Source organism: Electrophorus electricus, chromosome 11 (genome assembly GCF_041902795.1).
Source record: "Electrophorus electricus isolate QZ-2024a chromosome 11, ASM4190279v1, whole genome shotgun sequence".
Classification (NCBI taxonomy): Eukaryota; Metazoa; Chordata; class Actinopteri; order Gymnotiformes; family Gymnotidae; genus Electrophorus; species Electrophorus electricus.
Genome location: NC_137507.1, coordinates 16,970,265 through 16,993,745, shown reverse-complemented (window position 1 = coordinate 16,993,745; position 23,481 = coordinate 16,970,265). Strand labels below are relative to the sequence as shown.

At 40.0% G+C, this 23,481-nt stretch overlaps 1 protein-coding gene across 4 annotated transcripts in view; it reads left to right on the top strand.

Moving 5' to 3' along the window:
- The first annotated feature begins 10,170 nt into the window (after positions 1-10,170).
- sfmbt2 (Scm like with four mbt domains 2) overlaps positions 10,171-23,481 on the top strand; it is a 30,153-nt gene continuing 16,842 nt past the window's right edge. Inside the window, exons 1-5 of one of the 4 annotated variants that reach the window (XM_027026820.3) lie at positions 10,173-10,329; positions 15,094-15,246; positions 16,801-16,895; positions 17,757-17,997; positions 23,105-23,125. In XM_027026820.3, the coding sequence (XP_026882621.1) occupies positions 15,183-15,246; positions 16,801-16,895; positions 17,757-17,997; positions 23,105-23,125 (421 nt within the window). In that variant the 5' untranslated portion in view covers positions 10,173-10,329; positions 15,094-15,182. Of the gene's footprint in view, positions 10,330-15,093; positions 15,247-16,800; positions 16,896-17,756; positions 17,998-23,104; positions 23,126-23,481 lie in introns of all 4 variants that reach the window. The other 3 variants (XM_081722734.1, XM_027026822.3, XM_027026821.3) reach the window with 3 other exon arrangements.

Genomic DNA, 23,481 nt, shown 5'->3' with positions numbered 1-23,481 from the left:
AAAATAACAGAAAATATGTCTAAAATGTAGTGCTTTAAGCTTTTGTCTTCCTTAGTCCCAAACAATAATTAAATACAAACAACCACTCTGACCCATACTTTATAACCTACAGGGGTGGTTTTAATACCTCAGAGCGACACAGAAAAGTCTCTAATTAAAATAAACATTAGACATCATGTTTTTAGGTTTTCCTCTTAGAATCAAATGCTTCTGAAAGAGTTATGTATAAATCAAACATCTGTGTTGGCTTGTGATTAACATCTGACTTCGAACACACTCTTGGGCTATCACTTGTTCTATTTTCATACTACCTTATAAATATGAAATTATGCAAATCAGTGTGTTTCTGGGAATGCTTTAAACTGTTAGTGCTGCTGTTTGCTAAAGCAGAGTGAGAAGCATGGAGCATGGCTTACACACACACACACACACACACACACACACACACACACACACACACACACACACACACACACACAACACTTCACTTGCCTGTAAGAGGCCCAAGACATTGTTAAGACAGTCACTACTGTCAAGTCCTAGACTGTCACCATTAATCATTGCAAGTAATTAAGATATGAATGCCTGGAATAAAAACAATATTTTCTTGTTTTATGTTTTTTATCCAGTCAAGACAAAACACAACCGATCACGGGATATCACTGTAAGTATTTCCAAACAGTAGCTTTGTTTTATTCTACTAAATTACTGTCAAGAGTGCATCAGGAAATACAGTACTCTTAATAATGTACTGCTGAGATAGATTGTTATCAACATAAGATCTTTTATGTTGATGTTTACACACACACACACACACACACACACACAAACATACATACCGAGTAGGGGTCAGTCAGAGCAATGTCTTTCTGATACTCTGATTCTCCATAACATCAGTGCTTGGTAACATGTTCCAAATGTCAGTGCCCGCGCTGAATAAATGGATGATTTGTGCGTGATTGGCACAGGACCAGGAGAGGAGGAGGAAAAGAGGAGAGCATGAGAAAAGAACAAAGAAAGAGAGAAGGCAATAGAGAGAGAGACAGAAAGAGACCCCGTCTTATATCCTCCAAGGAATGAAGGTCTCTGTCCCTCTAGGTCCCTACGATGACTCATGCGTGCATGCTCACACACACATGCGCATACACACTGTGTGGGAAGATACTGTGCTGACATGAAAAGTGTCTCTGTCCCTTAACCACATACAGAGAAATACAATATAGACAGTTCCTCTGTTGAAAGGACAGGCACAATGGCACAGTACAAATGCAAAAATACACTACAAATCACAAACAATCAGAAAACATAGAAAGAAAATAGAATAAACTTGTAAGTATATCTGAAATTAGATAAAAAATAACTAAGGAAATGAATGAAAATCAAAAAAATGTAAATCAAACAAAGTTCATTCTTAGTCCATATAAGACAGAAGCAGAGAGAAGAGGGAGAGAAATCACAAGGGGACAGAGAAAAAGAGAGAGAGAGAGAGAGAGAGAGAGAGAGAGAGAGAGAGAGAGAGAGAGAGAGCATAAGGTCTCTTGCTGACTCATTTTCCCCTGGATCCAAACCACATTGGTGAGCTTTACTCAACCCACACACATATACCCCCCCCCCCCCACACACACATTCCCACACAAAAATAACAACATACCCCTAATACCCCTACAACCCCCCCCCCCCCCACCCACACACACACTCAAACACCATCATTTCAGGACCAGAACAACATGTGCAAGTGCAAGGCCCAAGTCTCATTTTACAAATATGAAAAGCTCAATCATACCTGCTCTTCATACAATGTATTCTCTCTTTTTAAGCTTTACAAGAAAAATACCAGAAAATAAATGACAAAGATTGTGTGTTTAGGATTGGTTTTGGATTGTGTGTTTAGGATTGGTTTTGGATTTAAATGTGGCACATTATTAATTAATTAATTAATTTGTTTTTTGTGATAATCCAAAAAGTCTCCAACTGATGTGTCTCTACTTTTACTGTGTCTCTACGGTCTCTGCTAGTACTACTGCTGTATTTAAACCAACAAGAAGGTTACAAAGTTCCATATTATGGGATATTACATTATGTTACATGGTGAATGTGCCGCTTTCAACAAAATTTGTGTGGTTGCTCGTGTTAGTGTGTTAGTGTTCTTGCTCAATTCAAATTCTTTTGTACTGAATTTGTACTGTTGCTCACACTTGGACTGCACTATGTCTACTATAATACCAATAATACAGCTATTAGTCTCACACTAGAAGGATGTTGGCACCAGTACTATGATTGCATTATGCTCACAGATAATATGCCCTAATTCTACTGTAAAAAAAAATAAAAAATAAATTTATATATATATATATATATATATATAAAGCAGCTGTAAACTTTACTTAATGTAAAGTATGAGTTTACCAGTGTGTAACAATGATGCAATTAAATTAAATCTATTTATTTATTCATGCATTCATTCTTTGAGCAGCCCACTTTCTTATAGCTGTCTGGTAACCCATGGCAACCTCTCTACCTGCTTCACACTGTCATTTGACATCTTCAGGTCTGCCTCATAATTATCCCACAGGGGGCATATTACACATACATACATCAATTTATACACAGTACATTATTGGGAGCATGTAATTTTGTTTGTATTATTAAAGTTAGAAAACCTCAGTATACAGACATACACATACGCACATAGCAAAAATATATTACAGTTATCCATAAACACAAATATACTAGCAATGCACAAATGTGCATAAACACAATGATCAAGCTCAATTATTAAAAATATCAGCACAGTGCCTCATTAATTCTGTTTTTTATATGTCCCTCATAATTACAGAGAAATTCTTTATGATCTCCCAGTGGTTTGTGGGGTGTGTATGTATAAAGAAGGCATAGGGTCATGTGGGGGGTTAGAGGGATGAACAAGCAGTATACGAGCATTTTGTCCACACTGAGTCTTATCATGGGTCATATTACAAAATACGGAGTGTACTGCAGGAAAAATGTGAGCCTAACAACAGCTGTGAAGAGAAAAGCAGACACACACACACACTTGAGCTCAGCCACCCATGTGTTTCCACACACTGTTCCCACACTGATCAAAGTAACACATAAACTTCTGCTTGGTGTAACTGCCCTCAATCCATCAACCAGCACTTTCTGTTAACCTACTGATTAACACTATCAGTGGGTAAAGATTTTAACCAGCATAAGTGTGTGGAGAAATAACCAAACCAACACAAGAACAATAACCTTTTCATGCTATTTAGACTTTTAGCTGACCATGTTACTATATCTATTTACTTACTTTGCATGCATTCACAACTGGAATTAGATTCCAGATAGAAATGTGATTGTAATGTGATCATAACTTTAAAAACTAAATAATTACATGATAAGTGATTATAGACTGTACTTTCTCCATGAGACCTTGTTACTAACACAAATTGTTACAGTGCTCTGTTTCAAGCACGCTGTGTTCAAAAGCACAAAGTCTGTCTCAGATAAGGCACCATGCATGCTTGGCACTTTCCTTCCCTCATCAAATTCTGGCAACTAGAAAAATAGTGGGGCAGAACCACAGACTGCGGTCTGAGTGCACGGACTCGCCCCTACTGCACCCTCTAGCGGTAGTTCAGAATGTTGCAGCTGTAACAGGAACCAAAACACGTGCTTTGTAGAGCATAGCTCTTCTTCAGACCAATAACTGATAGGTAGGTATACTGTGAGTCATAAGAAACGCAACTTATTATATTTATTAGAGACAGTACACCATACGTACACTATGGGAAGGTTCTTGAACAGAGAGACGTAAATATGTCAATGTTTGAATGTTAAGGCAAATGACAATTTTTAAAGGAATTATAAATGGAAAGACATGTAAACATGAACATCATCGGGAAATTGTAATTAAAGAACATTTACCAGTTCACAAGTTGCATTTTGGAAACTCAGACATTTCCCAGTCACTTAAATGCACTCCAGCAGAATTTCTCTCTTTAAAACAAATCCCCAGCCCCTTTTAAACTCTGACCCTTCATTCACCCTGTTTTAATACTGCGGATTCAAAAACCAATAAGCAGATAATTCCAAACTTAGTGAGCAGTAGCTATCAGTCGCCTTATTTGCCTGTTAGTTTTTATTTTCTCAGTTAAAATAATTGAGGCTAAATGTTAAAAAGCCTGAAACACAAAAAGGCAAAGTCAGCAAAACACTATAGAGCAGCTTCTTAGCTTGACACAGAAAACGCATAATAAATTCATACATGAAAACAGCACATTTCACATATAAATAGGCCTAGTTTGTCACATGCAGGAATGAATTCGTAAACGTGAAACTTTTATGTTTTGGTAATGAATGCTGTTGAAGTTCACTTGTGGGCTTGAGAAACAAACAAGTTCAACTTACAGTGGAGAAAAAAAAAAACTTCAAAAATATTTTTACGTGTGACTTGAAATATTCATGTATCCTAAAAATGTCTGGCAATTTCACATGTAGATAAAAAAAAAAAAAAAATATATATATATATATATATATATATATATATATATATATATATATATATATATATATATATATATATATATAAAACAAATTTCTGAACCATTGACAATTTAAATGTGACCTGCATGTTGCAGTGTTTTCTCTGAGATGGAGCCAGAGAGCGTTACTGCACAACCATCTTCCAGGAAAGTCCATGAGAGGAGCCCTCACAAACTCAACATCTTCACTGGCACCAGCTGATTTTCACATCACCCAGGCTACAAGGTAGGCTGCGTTTAGTGCAACCTTTGTTATCTATAAGCTAGCTAAACAATGAGCTAACGTTAGGGCAGCAACACAACATGTTTTGTGATATTCTTGTAATAAAGTTAATTTCTTGCTAGCTAACATGATGCTCTGTACCGAAATACAAATTGCGATTTAATTCACAGCATCAATAACTCGATCAGTAAAGTTATTGTCATCAGTATAGTTATCTAAGCTAGTAGTGTAGTGAATCTTCATTGCTAGTTAGTTACTGCAGTTTAGTCCCTGGCTAAGCACCATGGAAACCAGTCACATTCCGACTGTCCCACTCCAGTGCAGACCTTTCTCTGCCACTTGTGCCCCGAGTTTTGTACTGAGTAAATTCTTCCGAAAATTGCACCCTAACATACCGGCTTTCGTGCACACACTTGTAAAAATGAAACATGTTGCCGTTACGGCGTTCTGCTATCTCCCAAAGTACTCCCCAGCGCCCAAACTAAAGGCTTTCTAAGGTCTGGGTATCTAAACTAAACTAAAGGCTTTCTAAGGTCTGGGTATCTAAACTAAACTAAAGGCTTTCTAAGGTCTGGGTATCTAAACTAAACTAAAGGCTTTCTAAGTTCTAAGGTCTGGGTATCTAAACTAAACTAAAGGCTTTCTGAGGTCTAAGGTCTGGGTATCTAAACTAAAGGCCGTCTAAGGTCTGGGTATCTAAACTAAAGGCCGTCTAAGGTCTGGGTATCTAAACTAAAGGCTTTCTAAGGTCTGGGTATCTAAACTAAAGGCTTTCTGAGGTCTAAGGTCTAAGTATCTAAACTAAACTAGAGGCTTTCTAAGGTCTGGGTATCTAAACTAAACTAAAGGCTTTCTAAGGTCTAAGTATCTAAACTAAAGGCTTTCTGAGGTTTAAGGTCTGGGTATCTAGCTGGGTTTTGCTCTGAGGAAATGTCTCACTTTGATATAACGCCAGAACTCAGCACACACGGTTAGCTGGAGGCTATATGAAAAACTTAAGGCGTAATACATAAAATCGGGACGTTATGCAGTCTTTGATAAACAATTTGATAAAAATTCGTGATTTAGTCCTAATATTTAACAGATGTATTTGGGTGATTTGTGTTAATTACTCTACAGGAGGAAACGTGAGCCTCTTCTGTAGCAAAAATAATCAACCACAACGCCCTCTAGTGTTATATTTTAAAAGGTCAATAACAGCAAAGATCAAAGCTCCATTTTCTTACAGATGTCATAGCTAATGTGAAAACGAATCAATGAAATTAACTTTTGACTAGAGAACTTAAATTTAATTTAATTTTTGTTTTTTTATTTGTATTAACATTAGGAGCTATTTTAAAACTATTTAAATATATAGTGTGTGTGTGTGTGTGTGTATGTGTGTGTGTGTGTATATATATATATATATATATATATATATATATATATATATATATATATATATATATATATACACACACACACACACAAACCTTTTAAAGTTTATATATATATATATATATATATATATATATATATATATATATATATATATATATATATTACACCTCATCAGCACGGTGGTTTGAAGCTCCAGGAGGTGAGAAACAGGACGTTTCAGAGAGAGGTCTTTCATCAGCTGGAAGCAAAGTGTTTCTGAATTAGTAGCAGGGGGAGCCAGTTTATATATGAAACAGTAGATGTTTAAATCATAACATTGATTTCATGGGTTTTTAAAATTTAAAATTTAAAATTAAAATTTAAAAAAATCTGATCTTTTTCTTTGAATTTCCTAATTTCATTGCTGCCATAGCAACAAATAGCAATGCAAACAAATATTTCATTAACGCAGTATTAAAATTAGTATTAAAATGCATTGCTATTCGAAATGACAAATCCTTAATTCGATGGTCTGAAGGTGTTCAAAAAACTGATCAGCAAGCCTTCTTTTATTTATATATATATATATATATATATATATATATATATATATATATATATATATATATATATATATATATATATATATATATATATATATATGTAAGTCAAAATTGCAGTGAAGTACACAAGGTTGCCAGAGAAATAGGACATTTTTGACAAAGGTCCTTGATCAGCACTTCAAAGCACTTTGCTTGCACAGCTGATGGACTTCTGCCCAAAACATCCAGTTTCTCTGGAAACCTTGTATACTTCACTGCAATTTTGACTCCATCCATCCATATATATATATATGTATGTGTGTGTATATATATATGTATGTATATATATATAAATGTGTGTGTGTGTGTGTGTGTGTGTGTGTGTGTGTGTGTGTGTGTGTGTGTGTGTATATATATATATATATATATATATGTGTATATATATATATATATATATATATATTTATATTATATTCTATATATTATATATATAATATATAATAATATATATATGTGTATATATATATATATATATATATATATATTAGATTGATACTGTGATAAATAGATACTGATGGTTTCTGACACAAAGTATTCTGATCTGAGTTTTAAATTCATGTATAATTCAATGTAACATATCACAATTTTATCTTAGCACTGGGATGATCTGTTCATTTTACTCAGCAGGCAAAGGGATACAGTATAAAATATTCACATAACAGAAAAAGGCACATCACATGAATATTTCATTGGAGCAAATGGTCGTGAGATAAGCATAGGCGGGAAATGGCTATGAGAACAATGAGGAAGTCAATTCTGCCAAAACACTGACATATTTTAGGCAGAGACAGGAAGTGATGTCTAAAATAATGAGGTGACAAGTCAAGTTAAGCTTGTCTCGTAGTGCATTTAACAGTACCTGCTGTAGAATGTGAGAGGGTTCATCGTTCAGACCTTGCTGAAACAATGAGTCAGACCTTACTTTTTTGGCACTATCAAACACTTAATGATTGACAAACTCCTTGTAATGCACCATCACAGAAAGGTCAGAGATCATAGGCTTTCTGTTCTTTGGGTCACAAAGTAGACAGCCAAAGTTTGGTTAAGGCTCGCACTGGACAGCATGCATTGAGAAGCAGTGCTGGCTCACGGTAATACACCACTTCCTTTGAAGCAACTTTGCTGGAATGGTGTGAGTCGAAAGCCAAGTTTCTCAATGCTTTTCAATGTTCACATGAGCACAAAAAGTATTACAATGTGCTGTGGAATATTTGTGCATACCTACACATAGTCACCAACAAGTGACACGCAGGAAGTAGGACGTTTTTTACAGATGCTTGGAGCACTGTTTTAAAACAGGCTCTCTGAGCTGAAGAAAAGGTTGAGAGATGATTATGCAATATGCATACCATCTTGTTATGTAGATGGCAGAGAAGTTATGAGAAGTTAGAGAAGTAATCGATGTTATGATGTACCTCTCACTGAATCATGGTCATATGAAGACCCCATATTGTAGAAATAACATTAGATGCCATTTTTACTCTTTTATGTTAGTTAGTTAAAATGCTGTGTCTATGTACGGTATTTAAGAATTAACATTGAGTACTAAACATGTTAAAGATCTGTACTAATCTAATTTTTTTTTTTTTTGAGAATCGGCAAGTTTTGACATTTATCTGATTAGTTGCTTGTTTGTGTGTGTCTGTAACTATACATGTGTGTGCATTTAATAAAAGTAATATTTTGTTTGTTTATTAGCCCCTCACACTGAAAAAGAAATTATATTGCTATTCCTGTTGATCTCGTAATACTTGAAATGGGATATGGTAAAAAGAAACTATATAATGACATTTAGTCTAAACCAGCCTTTGCCTGTTTTTAGGTTTGACTAAAAAATAAAGCATTTAAGCATTGAAATATTAAAGCACAGTATACACAGTTACATTTTCAAAATGGAATGTGGTGTAAGACACTTTCCTTGGCGAATGATTCTCTTCTGAGGAAAAGGCAATACTTTTCCTATTTTGCATCTATGTACACATTAGTGAATAGTGATGGATCGGTCAAGTGTCTGAAAACATGTGACATCACACTTAAAATTATTCAACTCCAGGGTCGTTCATAGACTCAAGTAATGGCCTACATATAGATTTTTCCCATTAGACTCCCAAGTACTACACGTTGTCACTACTCTACCACACCACATACAACTCCTCAGCAAACTGTCAAGCAATTAATTGGTTTAATAAGAGCAGTCAAGGTAAGAAACAGACTAAATAGTGCTTTTTTGCGGCCCTCCTTGAAATTACCAGTACCAGCCCAGTTAATCTGTAATCTGGTTTATCCAGCAAGGTCGCCACCTCATAATCGTTTTTTTCTGCACTCGCTTGATACAGCTTCGAAGATTACTCGCAAGGCGCAACCCATCCGTTACCGCAACACCATCGCTCTCTCCTGCTATTGTGTTTGCGAGCTAATCAGCCGGTAGGTGCGTCGGGTTTCGCTCGCAGGTTAAGGTGAGCGACTGGCGCATCGCTCTCCCAAGCGAGGCGGTCCAACTCCGCGTAACTCGTGTGGAGGAGATCTCACTCTGTCCATGCAGTAGATGTTTAGGTATTAGGCAAAAATAGAGATGTGGAAAAGATCCTTGGGTATGTAAATATTTTCAAAATATGGTCTAATAACCAAAGCCTAATCATGATCAGCCCCAGACAGCAGTGTATCCTCATAACCACTGGAGGGCAACGTCGAACAACAAGAATTTGAGATGGAAAATGGAAAAGTTTTAGTTTGGGACATGATTAAAACAAATTTGTTTTACTTTAGTCATTTACAAAGGTTGTTAATTAGGCAGTATATATCATGAAGTGGTACACTTCGGATTTTTCGGATATTTGATATCTGAATGCCATTTCTATGAAAACAAAGTAGCCTAGGAAGCGCTTGTTGTTGTGACTAAACCCTCTCATTAGTGGATTCGTGACTTCGGAATTTTCTCTCTCTCTCTCTCTCTCTCTCTCTCTCTCTCTCTCTCTCTCTCTCTCTCTCTCTCGTGTTTGTCTGTCTGTCTTTCTGTCTCGTTGTTTACAGGTTGTAACCCTGTATTTCACACGTTGACATGCCGATAGACCTAATTATAAACTTGAACAAAATGTGCTATATGGTTGACAACTGGTAGGGTATCAGTGATTAATAGTTTATGGGAAAAAAATAAGGTGCCGAAAAGAGAACACATGACAACGTGTTATGGAGGAACAGGTAATCTACTTTCGGTCGAAAAGGGCAATATTCTCCAAAACTAAACTCTTTTAGTATTTTCTAAATTATGGCAGATATTAAAACGGATGTCTTGACATCAAAGCGTAGCCTGTAAGAACTGCGACAACACCAGATTCTTGTTTACAGAGTGCAGGAAAAGGCGAGTTTCCCGCATGGGGGAGGAGGCTTCGCCTTTCTATTTATAATTGGCTGAACAAATTTTGCAACTGCTGTAAAGGTCAATGAAGGAGTCGGCTTGAAAATAATCCGAAGATGTTTAGACATGCGCAGACGTAGGATGCCATATTGGACGGAGGACTTGGCAGAGCAGCTGAGAAGCACCCCGATCGTGCTTCGGCGAAGGAGAAGGACTCTCTGAATTCAAAGGCGCAGAAACTTCATCAAGGTAAATTAGATGTTGAGCATTCACTTCATTCGATACTGTTTGATGTTCCCATTGCTGCGCCGTCGCTAACTCGGTGAATTTCCGCATGCGGGCGGTTTTTCCTGATTAAAACCTATTTTGTCAGCTTTGAGGTCGTTTCGCTAGTCGGGAATACAGAAGCGTTTCGGCGTAGTTGTGGCGTGCTCTGCCAAATGGAAATAACCTTTTTTTACACGAGACACGAAAAGCGGCGGATGGTACTTTCGATTCGGTCGTAATGTATACCAGCAGAGGGACGTTCTCGAAATGTTGAGAAATAATTGGTTACATAAAGCGATATTTTCGTTACGTCTTTTAGTCAAAGTCAAGTCTTCCCGGTTGGTAGTGGCATAATTTGCACAACAATTTGACCTCCTTTCGATTTCAAAGGACGAAATGACGGTGCGTAATTATTAACACAAAGTTAACTCTCCCCGGCATTCTTCACAAAAATGTTATTCGCGGTCCAAAACTCCGAGAGATATCGGACTTCTCCCGCCCTGGAAGGTGCGCAAACACGTCGGAAAACCTCGAACCCTGCCAATGTGTCAAAGCCGCTCGCAACATGGCGGGGTTAAGGTGTGCAAAACTGCCTGCACAAATCTTTGAAGAAGGAAAAAATCAAACCGCGCGGCCTGAGCGCCCGGTTTTCGTTTCGTTCAGTGGCCCTACACATGGTTTAATGAATTAAATTCGAAGCAAACGCGACACGACGTCGCCGGAGTTTTTTTCTGCTGCAATACTTTCGGAGTGTGCAAAGTACAGCGCCGATTCCGCGGCGGCGTTCAGCCTCTCGGAGCTCCCCGTAGGCGACAGCCAGCCCTCTCTCCGCGCAGACTGGACGTGCACTGCGTTTCCTGTTTCGCTTTGAACTCAGCGCTGATACTCATGGACCGAATGATCGTATTTTAATCGGTTATAGCCCAGCGACCGACTTATTTACTTGTTCCCGATCCGCCCGGTTTTTTTTATAACGGCTAATTCTGTAACGATCGAAATGCCTATAAATACGTAATTGATCACTCGAGGTCGTTCATTTGCCAGGTCAAGTGTTGTGTGAAAAGTGTAATGAAGTTAATAGTTTGGCAAACCATGCGTGTCTTTCTGATTATTTATTTTCTGCGGATGACTCAAATCCGGGGTTTAACTGCGCTGTATTTCCGTGCATTCATTCGACCGGATTAAATCCACGACAATAATGAGAAGCAAAATGGAGCCACTGCTCTGAACTGGATCGGACGGTTATTTTATTTGTTTAATTTCGCTGTCTGGTTTCCTTGAAATGAACGCATGCACCCGCACACGGGGCTCCGCATGGTCTCGCGATGAAACGTCGCAGACTCAAGCGTGGTTACTAAACACGCTGCAGAGTAGACGTCGGGTATATTAAATTACTCAGAAGTTTGCACTTAATGCGCAGAAAAAGATGGTTGAAACCTTCGCGCTTAAATAAGACACGAGTAGTAATTAAAATAACTCACTCTTGGCTTATCCAGCGGCTCGTTGTCTGTTTAGTGGCTTCCAGGCAGTGCAGACTAGTGCCAGTTATTTTTGCGTTAAACTAGGCTGACTGGGACCGACGTTTTCAGCATTTTAACGAACGGGCGGTTACTTCGGCCTCTGAGGAAGGATGCTGAGCCGCATGGCATACCTTAAACGCGCGCGCGTGTGTGTGTCGTGGGTAATACGATAAGGAGCTATAGTAATCAGATCGTTTGTCCTTGGGTCACCGAGATCGGGTGACGGCCCCGCTTTGAGTGCGCTGGCTGAGCTTTGGGAAATTGTACGTCGTAATCTTAATTTACACGTTGCATAATTCAGCACAAAAGGTATGTGCAGGTAGCAATCTTTCGACCAAGTATGTGGCCCCTACTTCGGAATATGAAGTGTGTGGCCGGAGGATATGACGTTTGCGGAGATCAATGCATGACTTGCAACACCATGTGATGTTATCTGGCTTGTGTGATGTGTCCTCTCTTGTGCAAAATGTTATCAGTATTACTGTTTGCAAATTTCTGCATTACAAGAACAGTGGACCCTGTAGGCTCTAATGTAAATGGACATTTGGCAAACGGTCAGAAGTAACTGCATCTGTAATATAGTCATCGTGATTCCCGATTGGAAGTGAGGTCATTACACTGGCACATGTATATGACATCAAAAAAGCAGTATCGCAGTTTGAGTGTGATATCTCGAGTTTGTGGATTACGCACTTAGTCATTGTTCTCAGATATTCCACTCGTCCTACATTTGTGTGATTAAAATAGATGAATAAACATAGTGCAGACTAAAAATACCAGTCATTATTCTGATAACATAAGCAGCATGAAATTTTGTTCAAAGAATCCTTTAATTCCCCTCTTAAAACCGAACTGAACGCTGGATTATGCCGACACACAGTCTGCATTCAGAGCATCTGGCGTGCTCAGTGCTAATCGATAGCAGGGGCCATTCAGAGCCTCCAAAACAGTGCACATCAGATTAGGTCAGGTTATAGGGAGTAATCTCTGCTCGGGAATCAGTGGAACAGTGCTGGTTTCTCGTGAAGTGGCAGAACCCTTAGATCGTCACAGCTTCTTAAAAGAGCTTTGAAGCAATACACTGATGCTTACCAGCATGGAGTTGAGCTTTGACATTGGGGGTGTTGCTGTCACTTTCTGAAACGAGATAGAATGGTATCATTTGGCCAGTTGGGGCTGTAATTCACTCCTGACAGAAGGAATTGTAAAAACGTTTTATATGATGTATTGTGTATTTTATACATGTTTTAGTCATTATCAGATTTTTTTTTTCTTTTGGCTTTTGCCTTGTGCATTTTCCTGTTTATGTTTTTAGAAAATTTTATTTGTGATTGTTTTACTTGTTCCAAAAAGATGTAATCTTCAGGAAATGTGATGATTAGGTCAGGATGTTGCTACTCTCATTATGTAATCTTTTTCTTGAGAAGTGGTCTGAGAGTAGTTGTGGGAATAATCTTAAGTGTTAATCAGCCGATGATTGGTGAATTGGTGTTGTTCCCAGGAATGAGTATTTCATGAGGGTAGTGTAGTTTTGAACTGGTCTGATTCCAGAACTGGACTGATTCTATACAAAATGTGGCAAACAACATGGAGATGTATTTGATTTTTTGTGGAACTAGTGACCAGCCATGTATATAAATCAGGTGCATAACATGCGCACACATTCCCACACACAGGCGGCCTCTGTCACACACACAAAAATCTAACTCTGTAATCCAGAATGACAAAGTATTTTCCCTTTGTTCATATTTGTGATATTTGGACCAGTTGATTCCATGCATATTGGAGTCTGGGCAAGGTTGGTGCCATGCTTGCACTGACCACCAAGCACACTAATTAATGTTATGAAAACTTGTGGATTTAGTGCAGTTGACCAAAAAATTCTTCAGAATTCTCTCTTTCATTGAGAAAACCAATACTAGATATCAGAGCTTACAATGAAGTGACATGGTGTTGAAATAAGTTTATTCCTCAAGGGAAGTGATATATTTGGAACACGTCGCAGAAAAGTTTCATACGAGCATGCATTTCTGCTAATCTCAGCCACAGTGGAGCACACGATGGCTATCTGACATTTCCAGGTGTCGTTTTGAGAACCATGACTGCCGCAAATAAAACTGGAACATGCTGACATAATAGTCATATTAATAAGATATGCTGAAACGGTGAGCGCGGGTCATGAAGTGCGCTGCATGTTTGGACAGTACGCGTAATCCTTGCGAAACGCTGAAATCCGCTTTAGTGGTGCACTGGAAATCAAGCATTCCTGCTTATGAACGGTGCTTCTTAGCTAATGAGAGCCCCGATGAATCTCGCAGACTTCTGCGGAGATGTGCCACGAGTGCCAGCCAATCATGCTCTCCCGAGAAGCCCGACAAATTGCAGGAGTCCGCGTGCTCTGACAGATTATTCTTTGTTAAACGCACACGGCACTGGGGCTGGGTAATGAAATGCCCCCCCGTTTGTGTTAATCACAGTCTATAACTGAAATTATAGATTGGGATTAACAACCTGTAAACTCAGTTATGGGACTGACTCAGGATGAAAGGATCTTGTAGGGGAGCCCTCTCTAGTCTGAGTGCCAGTCCCAAAGGGTTGTATTTTGGAGGCATATCTGCTTTCCAGAGGCGAAGGCCTGTCCTGTGGTACAGCTGCTTCAGTCTGCGGGAACACTCCACGGGAGCTTTGGCAAGTGACTTTCTAAGCACTTTACTTGTTATCTTTTTTCACCTCCCCCCCCAAAATCAGTTCGTCCAAGTACTAGCTGAGCCCGATCATCCTGTGGGGAAAGTTCAGCTCATCTGCAAGTTTACAAAGCAGACCCAGCAGGGAGACCCGGCCTGAAATGTGAAATACGGTCCATGCGGTCTCCATGAACTCAGATGACATGAGTTTCCACATTTTTGCCTGGACTGGATGCATTTTCGTTGCGGTGCTGTATAGAGCAGGCGACTTGTGTGCATACCCAGGGATGAAAGAAGGAAGTGGCTTCACGTTTGCAGCAGTTTGATTGCTAGACAGTGAAATACTAGTGCTTCCTAACAACCTATTTCAGTCCGGCTGTCTGACCCCTAGGCTATAGGGAGCGCAGGTCTCTAGCTCTGTAAAGCTGTCTTCGTTCAGTTGAAGCATGCACTCTGGGAACGTAGGCGATAGTATGTGTTTAGGCAAATTTTGTTGGGGTTTTTGCTGTTAAAGAAAATCTGACCTCTGACCCAAATTGCAGGCTTTGAGCTTGCTGTGAGCTTACGCATCTGGAGAAGGTCACCGGTGCTCTAGGTCACCGAGGAGCTCGCCCTTCACAGGACACCGAAAATGATGTCAGCAGGGGGAAAGACCCAGAGTCCGGCCAATGGCAGAGCAGAACAGGGCCACTCAGGTGAGGCGAGCTCACCTGCACATACCTCTGGAATCTCTCAGATTATACAACGGTGTTAACCATCATTTACTTCACATTCAAAAGGACTCATCAGTAAAATATTTGTGACAGAAAGGGAGGTTGCGTTATGTCAGTCGCCACAGGTAAATGAAGTGATGCGTTTTGCATTGCGTGTCACTCAGCGTGTATTAACAGGGTGATTCAGTCACTTTTAATCAACGGTATGTAGCTCCGCACTGTACTTGGTCTAAATATGTTGTATTATATGGTAATTATGTCAACCTTACGTAAAGAGTGTCATAGCAGTCTCTTGTTAAACCTAGGAGTTAAACTACTATTAGACTCGTCATTTTGTGTGTGTGTGTGTGTGTGTGTGTGTGTGTGTGTGTGCACGTATGTTTAACAGTAGGTTTGACTCGTCATTTTGTCTGTGGGTGTGTGGGTGTGTGTATGTGTATGTGTGTATTTGGCCTATATTTATACTTCCTATTACTCAGTCTCTTCTGTGGTGACGTCATGACTATTCTGAAGATGTAATTATGTAATGAGTTTACTCCAGACAGAAAGATTTCGAAGCAGACAGTTAAAATGTGTAATTTGCTAATTAATTTGCTTACGTATTACAACAGCAATGAATGTACCAGTGGAAGAGCATGATGACACTAAATTAAATATACCAGGTCTAGTTTCAGTCTGTGTGAGAAACTCAGTTCTCTTATCCCTCTGCCACTTATAAAACTGCCCTTACCCTTATAAAACTGCCATTTTTATACGATTAGTTAACATTTTTTTTTACAATATCATTAATTAATCGTTACTTGTAGCAGGTAATTATGAAAACCACGCATTGATATATATTGTGAATGTGGTGTTGGGAAGCTTCAGCAGAACTGCAGTATCCAGTACAAAGTCCAAATGTCTCTAAATCAAGTCAGTTGGCAGCACTGCAGTCTGGGCCAGAGTTGTACTTCATTTGTACATTCATGCGCTAAAGTGAATGAAGAGGGACGTGGGAATTTGCTGGGAGTCGGATGGGGGGGAATGGCCAAAGCGGTCAGCTGCGGTTCTTGTTGCCGGGCGACACACGAGCGCTGTCACAGCGTCCTTTACCCCCACTGCCAACACCCCCGTGCATGTCACTCTCGAGCTAGAAGACCCCCCCACCCCCGCCAGGCCCAGCCGTGCAGTGCTGTACTACACCTCACTGAAGGAACGAAGACAAGCTCGTTGGCGCATAGTCAGTGCATGGATGTAAAGTTATTCTGCCACTGCTGATCACAGGGTTCTCTGCAACTGTCGTGGTATCAGTGGATGATGGTGTGGATTTGGTATTCTAGCTGTTTTTGTTTTTTTAAAACAATAAAAATATTTTATTTACTATATCTCCTTGAATGGTCTGGCATGCTTATTCAGAAACTCAGCAGGACCCTGGTTTGAAAAGCTTTGTTCTAACAAAATTCTCTCTCTCCTTTCTTTTTTTCTCTCTCTGTATCTCTCTTAACTCTATTTCTGTAACTCTCTATATCTCCATTTCCCTCCCTCCCCATCTCTCAGATATGGACTGTGGAGAGGAGGCGGTGGACTTTAACTGGGAGGAATATCTAGAGGAGACAGGAGCCACTGCTGCTCCTCACACTTCCTTCAAACATGTGAGCTTACGCCTCAGTGCACAAACACATGAACAAACATGCCATGCTGCTAAGCTCAGACCCTCACTAAACACACACAATTGGTCCCACTTTTAATATATGACCATGTCATCTAGTGCATGATAAATTTGATACATTCTGTCAAAACCTCTGGAGTGTCCTACAAACCTACCAGATTAAGAGACTCAAGAGCAGACTCAATTTGGAAACTGGTCAGAGTGTAATCCAAGATCAGATCCAAACCTGGATGACAGCCAAGAAGACCCTGCCTTATCTGATTGTTCAGGAGCCGACTTTGAGAGTCCTGCCAGCTTAACCCCAGATATGGTGTCAGAAGCTGCGGCTCTCTCACACCTGTGTTTCAGGCACTAACACACAATTAGCAGTCTAATAGCTACAGAAGAGCTCTCCATTCCAAAAGGAATTCATATAGTCTAAGTTAGCAACTCATTAAAAACGAATACTGAGCCCAGGCCAGCTGAGCGCAAGGCTGTGGAGACAGTGAAATGGGATCACATATATTTTCATGAGAGACGTGGCCAGTGGTAAGTGGGAGATGTTGTCCACCAAAAGCAGGCCAAAGTGGAGTTATTTACATATTTTCATAGTCGGATCGCTGGATTCTTTATAGGCATACAGCAGACAAAAGAAATATAGTATCAGAATAGAAATATCTCAGGTATCATGGCAACCGCTAACAGTTTTGATGTCTTGGCCCAGAAATCCAGGTTACAGAGGGCTGTGGCTGTTGTGTGTGTTCTATAGCCCCCCCCCCCCAAGTAGGTGTGTCACAGTGAGCTTGGCCAGTGGGAGGGTCAGGTGTAGTAGAATCCCCATGGCAATGCTGCATTGTGCTCGCAGGTGGAGCTGAGCCTTCAGAGCAGCTTTCAGCCTGGAATGAAGCTGGAAGTGGCCAATAAGAGCTGCCCAGACACCTACTGGGTGGCGACCATCATTACCACGTGCGGCCAGTTGCTGCTGTTACGCTACTGTGGCTATGGTGATGACCGCAAAGCGGACTTCTGGTGTGACGTGATGACTGCAGAGCTCCATCCCGTGGGCTGGTGCACGCAGAACAACAAACTGCTGCAGCCACCTGAAGGTACCCCATCACACACACACACACACACACACACACACACACACACACACATATATATATACATATACATATATATATATATATATATATATATTAGAGAGAGAGAGAGAGAGAGAGAGAGAGAGAGAGAGAGAGAGAGAGAGAGAGAAAATCAGAGAAAAGAGAATGTTTCAGACAGGAGTCCTTCATCAGCACCCTTTACTTTGATGACAACTTTACATGTTCAACTGCTTGTTAACACAAATATCTAATCAGTCACTTAAATGACAGCAATTCGTTGCATTTAGGCATGTAGATGTGGTCAAGACGAAGGGCTGGTTGAGTATTTCAGAAACCATTGACCTGCTGGGATTTCCACACACAACCATTTCTAGGGTTTTTAGTAATGGTCTGACAAAGAGAAAATATCCAGTGAGCAGCAGTTCTCTGGGCAAAAATGCCTTGTTGATGCCAGAGGTCAGAGGAGAATGGCCAGACTGGTTCAGGCTGATAAAAAGGAAACAGTAGCTCAAATAAATGGCTGTTACCATCGAGGTATACAGAAGAGCATCTCTGAATGCTCAACATGTTGAACCTGGAAACAGACGGACTACAACAGCAGAAGACCACACCGGGTGCTACTCCTGACAGCTAAGAACAGGCAAGCAAGGCTACAATTCTCACGGGCCCACCAAAATTGGACAATAGAACATTGGAAAAATCAAGATGAGTCTTGATTTCTGCTGCAGTGTTCAGACGGTAGCATCAGAATTTGGCATAAAAAACATGAAAGCATGGGTCCACCCTGCCTTGTATCAAAGGTTCAGGCTGGTCATGGGAGTCTAAGGGTGTGGAAGTTATTTTCTCGCCACACTTTGGGCCTCTTAATACCAACTGAGCAGTGTTTAAACACCACAGCCTACCTGAGTATTGTTTCTGACCATGCTGACCATGTCCTACCTATCATCTCATGGATACTTTTAGCAGGACAACAAAGCTCAAATAATCTCAAACAGGTTTATTGAACATGAAAGTGAGTTCACTGTATGCAAATGGCCTCCAAAAACAAAAGAACTCTATCCAACAGAGCACCGTTGGGATGTGGTGGAATGGGAAATTTGCGTCATGGAAGTACAGCTGACAAATCTGCACCAATTATCATGCTGTCATGTCAATATGTACCAAACGCTGTGAGGAATGTTGCCAGCACAATGGTGAATCCATGCCACAAAGAAGTAAGGCAGTTCTGAAGACACAAGGGGTTCCAACCCAGTACTAGCAAGGTGTACCTAATACTGGCCAGTGCATACACAGCTGATGATGGACGGCTGTCATTGCGCACTTCACTCTATCTCTATACACACACACACACACACACACACACACACACACACACACACACACACACACACACACACACACACACATACATATATATATATATATATATATATATATATATATATATATATATATATATATATATATATATACACACACACACACACACACACACACACACACACACACACACACACACACACTCACTCAGTGAGGCCCTGGAAGAACACACCCTCCTGTAATAAAGCACTCAAATGCCTACAAACAGGTTATTAGGGACACTGTCACACATACGTTACTCCAGCAAATAAATGGAGCTCATGTTTGGTGGAGATATGCAAGCCGTCCTGAACAGAAGTGAATAAAAATTCATTACATGATGGAGGAAGTGTTTTCGTAATTTTACCACAGATGCCTGTTCACTGTGAGGCGTATGTAACGTGATGCCGTGCGATGTTGGATTGTCTTGTGGTCTGCAGTCAGGAGTAGTACCAGAGGTCAGACCAGTGGGGCCGATTATGCGCAGCTGAAATTTGATCACAAAAAAAATCATCGCCATAAAAAAATATATATATGAAATTTGAATCTTCCGAACTCCCAAGCATTTGTTCTGTGTTATTTAAGCCTTGCTGTAATGTTCTCCAACTGAGCTTGTGTTTGTATTTTACCCTGTTTCAAAAGCATTTGTGTTTGTACCAATAAATATTCCTTTCCAAATTTCATGACATATATAAAGACAGAACACTAAATATGCTTGTGTATGACATATTTTTACTTCCCTTGGGTATACATGTGCTTGTCTTGTCTACAGCGGTGCTTGAACGTTTGTGAACTCTTTTGAAGTTTCTATATTTCTGCATAAATTTGACCATAATCACAAAAAATTTGACTTGTCACACAAGTCCTAACGGTGGATAAGGAGAACCAAGTAAAACAAATGAGACAAAAAGGAAACAGATCAAGCAAAGTCTGATTTTCACAACATGATTTTGTGGTGATGTATCACGGCATGAACAAAGGTGATTTGTGAGGACCTTAGAAGAAGAGTTATTGAAGAGTTGCTCATCAGGCTGGAAAAAATTACAAAACCATCTCTAAAGAGTTTGGACTCCACCAATAAACAGTCAGACAGATCGTGGACAAATTAAGGAAATTCAAGACCGTTATTACCCTCCCCAGGAGTGGTCAACCAACAAAGATTATGCCAAGAGCAAAGCATGTAACAGCCCGCGAGGTCACAAAGGAACCCAAGGTAACTTCTAAGCAACTACAGGCCTTTCTCACATTGGTTAAGGTTAATGTTCTTGAGGCCAGCATGAGGGGACTCATGTACAACAGTGGTGTACATGGCAGGGTTGCAAGGAGAAAGCTGCTTCTCTCTAAAAAGAACATTGTTGCCTATCTACAGTTTGTTAAAGATCACATGGACAAGCCAGAAAGCTATTGGGACAATGTTATGTGGACGGATGAGACCAAAAGAGATCTGTTTGGAGAAAGGAAAACACTGCATTCCAGCGTAAAAACCTCTTCCCTTCTGTGAAACACGGTGGGGGTAGCATCACGTTTGGGCCTGTTTTGCCATATCTTGGCCAGGAAGACTTGCCATCATTGATGGAACAATGAATTCTGAATTATACCAGCAAATCCTAATAGAAAATGCCAGACCATCTGTCCGTGAGCTGAATCTCAAGAGAACGTGGGTCATGCAGCAAGACAACGACACTGCCAAAGAACGGCTAAGGCAGAATAAAGTTAAGGTTTTGGAATGGCCAAGTCAATGTTCTGACCTTAATCCGACAGAAATGTTGTGGATGGACCTGAAACATGCAGTTCATGGGCGTAAACCCACCAACATAACTGAGTTGAAGCTGTTTTGTATGGGTGAAAGGGCTAAAATTCCTCCGATATGCAGGACTAATCAACAATTACTGTAAACATTTAGTTGCACTTCTTGCGGCGCAAGGTGGTCACATCAGATACTGAAAACAAAGGTTCACATACTTTTGCCACTAACAGATATGTCATATTGGATCATTTTCCTCAATAAATAAATCAGATTCTAATATTGTTGTCTTGTTTGTTTGATATGGTTGTCTTTATCTGCTTTTAGGACTTGTGTGACAATCTGATGAAGTTTTAGGTGAGGTTTATGCAGAAATATAGAAAATTCTTAACAGTTCACAAACTTTCAGGCACCACTGTAAGGTGTGTGTGTGTGTGTGTGTGTGTGTGTGTGTGTGTGTGTGTGTGTGTGTGTGTGTGTGTGAATGGGAGGCTCATATTATGTATTCATAAGTAGTGGTCATTTAACTACACTTTTTACCATGTTTTTTTACATTGAAATATCTTTTTTCAATTGAACCTGCACCAAATCTCAGCATTAGTGCCTGCTCATTTATTTCTGTGGAGAATTTAGTTTTCAGATCCTAAGAAATTGAGTAACTGATCTAGTTGAGCATAAGCAAGAGTAGCCACACCTACTAGTAGCAGAGGACTGTGGGAAACTGAGTTCATAGTAAGGACAATATAATAAATACAGAATTTCTCATCAGCTCCTAACTGGAAAAAACCTGTCGTCACTCTGAGTCAGAATTACCTGCTTAGTCACAGTGATCCAGTCTACAACAAGTGAGTCTCTTGCTCATCATGGTTCATAGCTGCAATTTTCCATAATATGCTTCATATGTTTAGTGGTGATAAATGTCATGTCCACTCCCCTTTAACACTGGGTGCAGTTTCCTAAAAGAATCGTTGTTTGTATCACAGCTGTTCAGGGTGTCAGGCTCATCTCGCCATTTGAAGATCCACTCTGAGCATGGTTTTTGGAAAAGCCACTCCAGTTGTAGAGTGGCATAAAATAAATCACTCTCTGCGTTTGGGGGAACCTAACACTTACAAACTTCAGTGCATTGTTCGAGACTTCAACAACTGAGTGAATATGATAATTGTCACAGAGTTTTAGCCATCTGGGAGAGCTGGCTTTCTCACGGCGCTGTATCACTCAGACCTGCACATGTGCCTTTCACCCTGGGTTGGCGCAGGTTTAAAATGTTTTAATGTGTGTTTGATACGTTGTCTAACTACACTAACACAAGATGCACGCCTATGTCATGTGTTTACCATGGTCTGAAACTTTGAGTTGTGGGTGTGGTTGTGAGCATGTGTTTTGCACACATGTAAGTGTGTATGTTTTTCCAAAGCTATAAATGAAAGCTGGGTTCATATTCCACAGATCATCAGCAGCTATAAGATATGCGGAGGCAGCAATGAAGCCCTATATGTAGTGGTTTTAGTGAATCAAGCCCTATATGTAGTGGTTTGAGTGGTTTTATTCTTTTAATAAAATGAGATTTGCTTTCTCACTATCACATTACTAAAGCATTCATTGATTAAAGACAGAGATTAGGAAATGTCTCGTTCTCAACTTAGATTTTGAATCAAGCGGTCAGTAATTTATTTAATGCCCTACATGCTAGTTTTATATAAATTACATTTAGAATTATGGTAATGTAAGCATAATTAGCAATTATTTTCCATATTCATTTGTTTGGATATGATAATGTGGGAATAGGCTTCAGATGAATATTTTACTGCATGGCACTCTGTGGGAACTGAGGACTAAATTATATATGTGGCTCTTGATGATGTGTATTAAGACTTATTATATTGCATAGCTGTCTTTTGAACTGCTGTGGTACTGAATGGTGTGTGTTTGTGTGTGCGTGTGTGTGAGATTAGCTTGTGTGTATCTGTTAGTCACCTTTGTTCCTGTCTGTTTGTTTCTCAGATAACGTTTACCTCAGAGCAGGTAAGCCGAGCCTCTCTCCTTCTCTTCTTCTCTCTCCCCCTCTTCCTTTCTCTCTCCTTCTCTGTTTCTCTCTCCCTCTGTCTTGTTCTTGTCTTTCTTTCTTCCCCACTCTATCCCGTCTCTCTCTTTCTTTCTCTCTCTCTCTCTTTCTCTCTCTCTCTTTCTCCTCCCCCTCACACTCTTATTTGCTTGCTCTATCCATGTTTTTCACTCTCTCTCTCGGTGTCTCTCTCTCTGTCTTTCTGTCTTTTCACAGAAAAATACCCAGGCTTGAATTCACAATTATTCAGCCCTGTGAATTTCATTGTATCTCTCTCCCTCTCTCCCTCGCTCTCTGTCTGTGTGTGTGCAAGTTT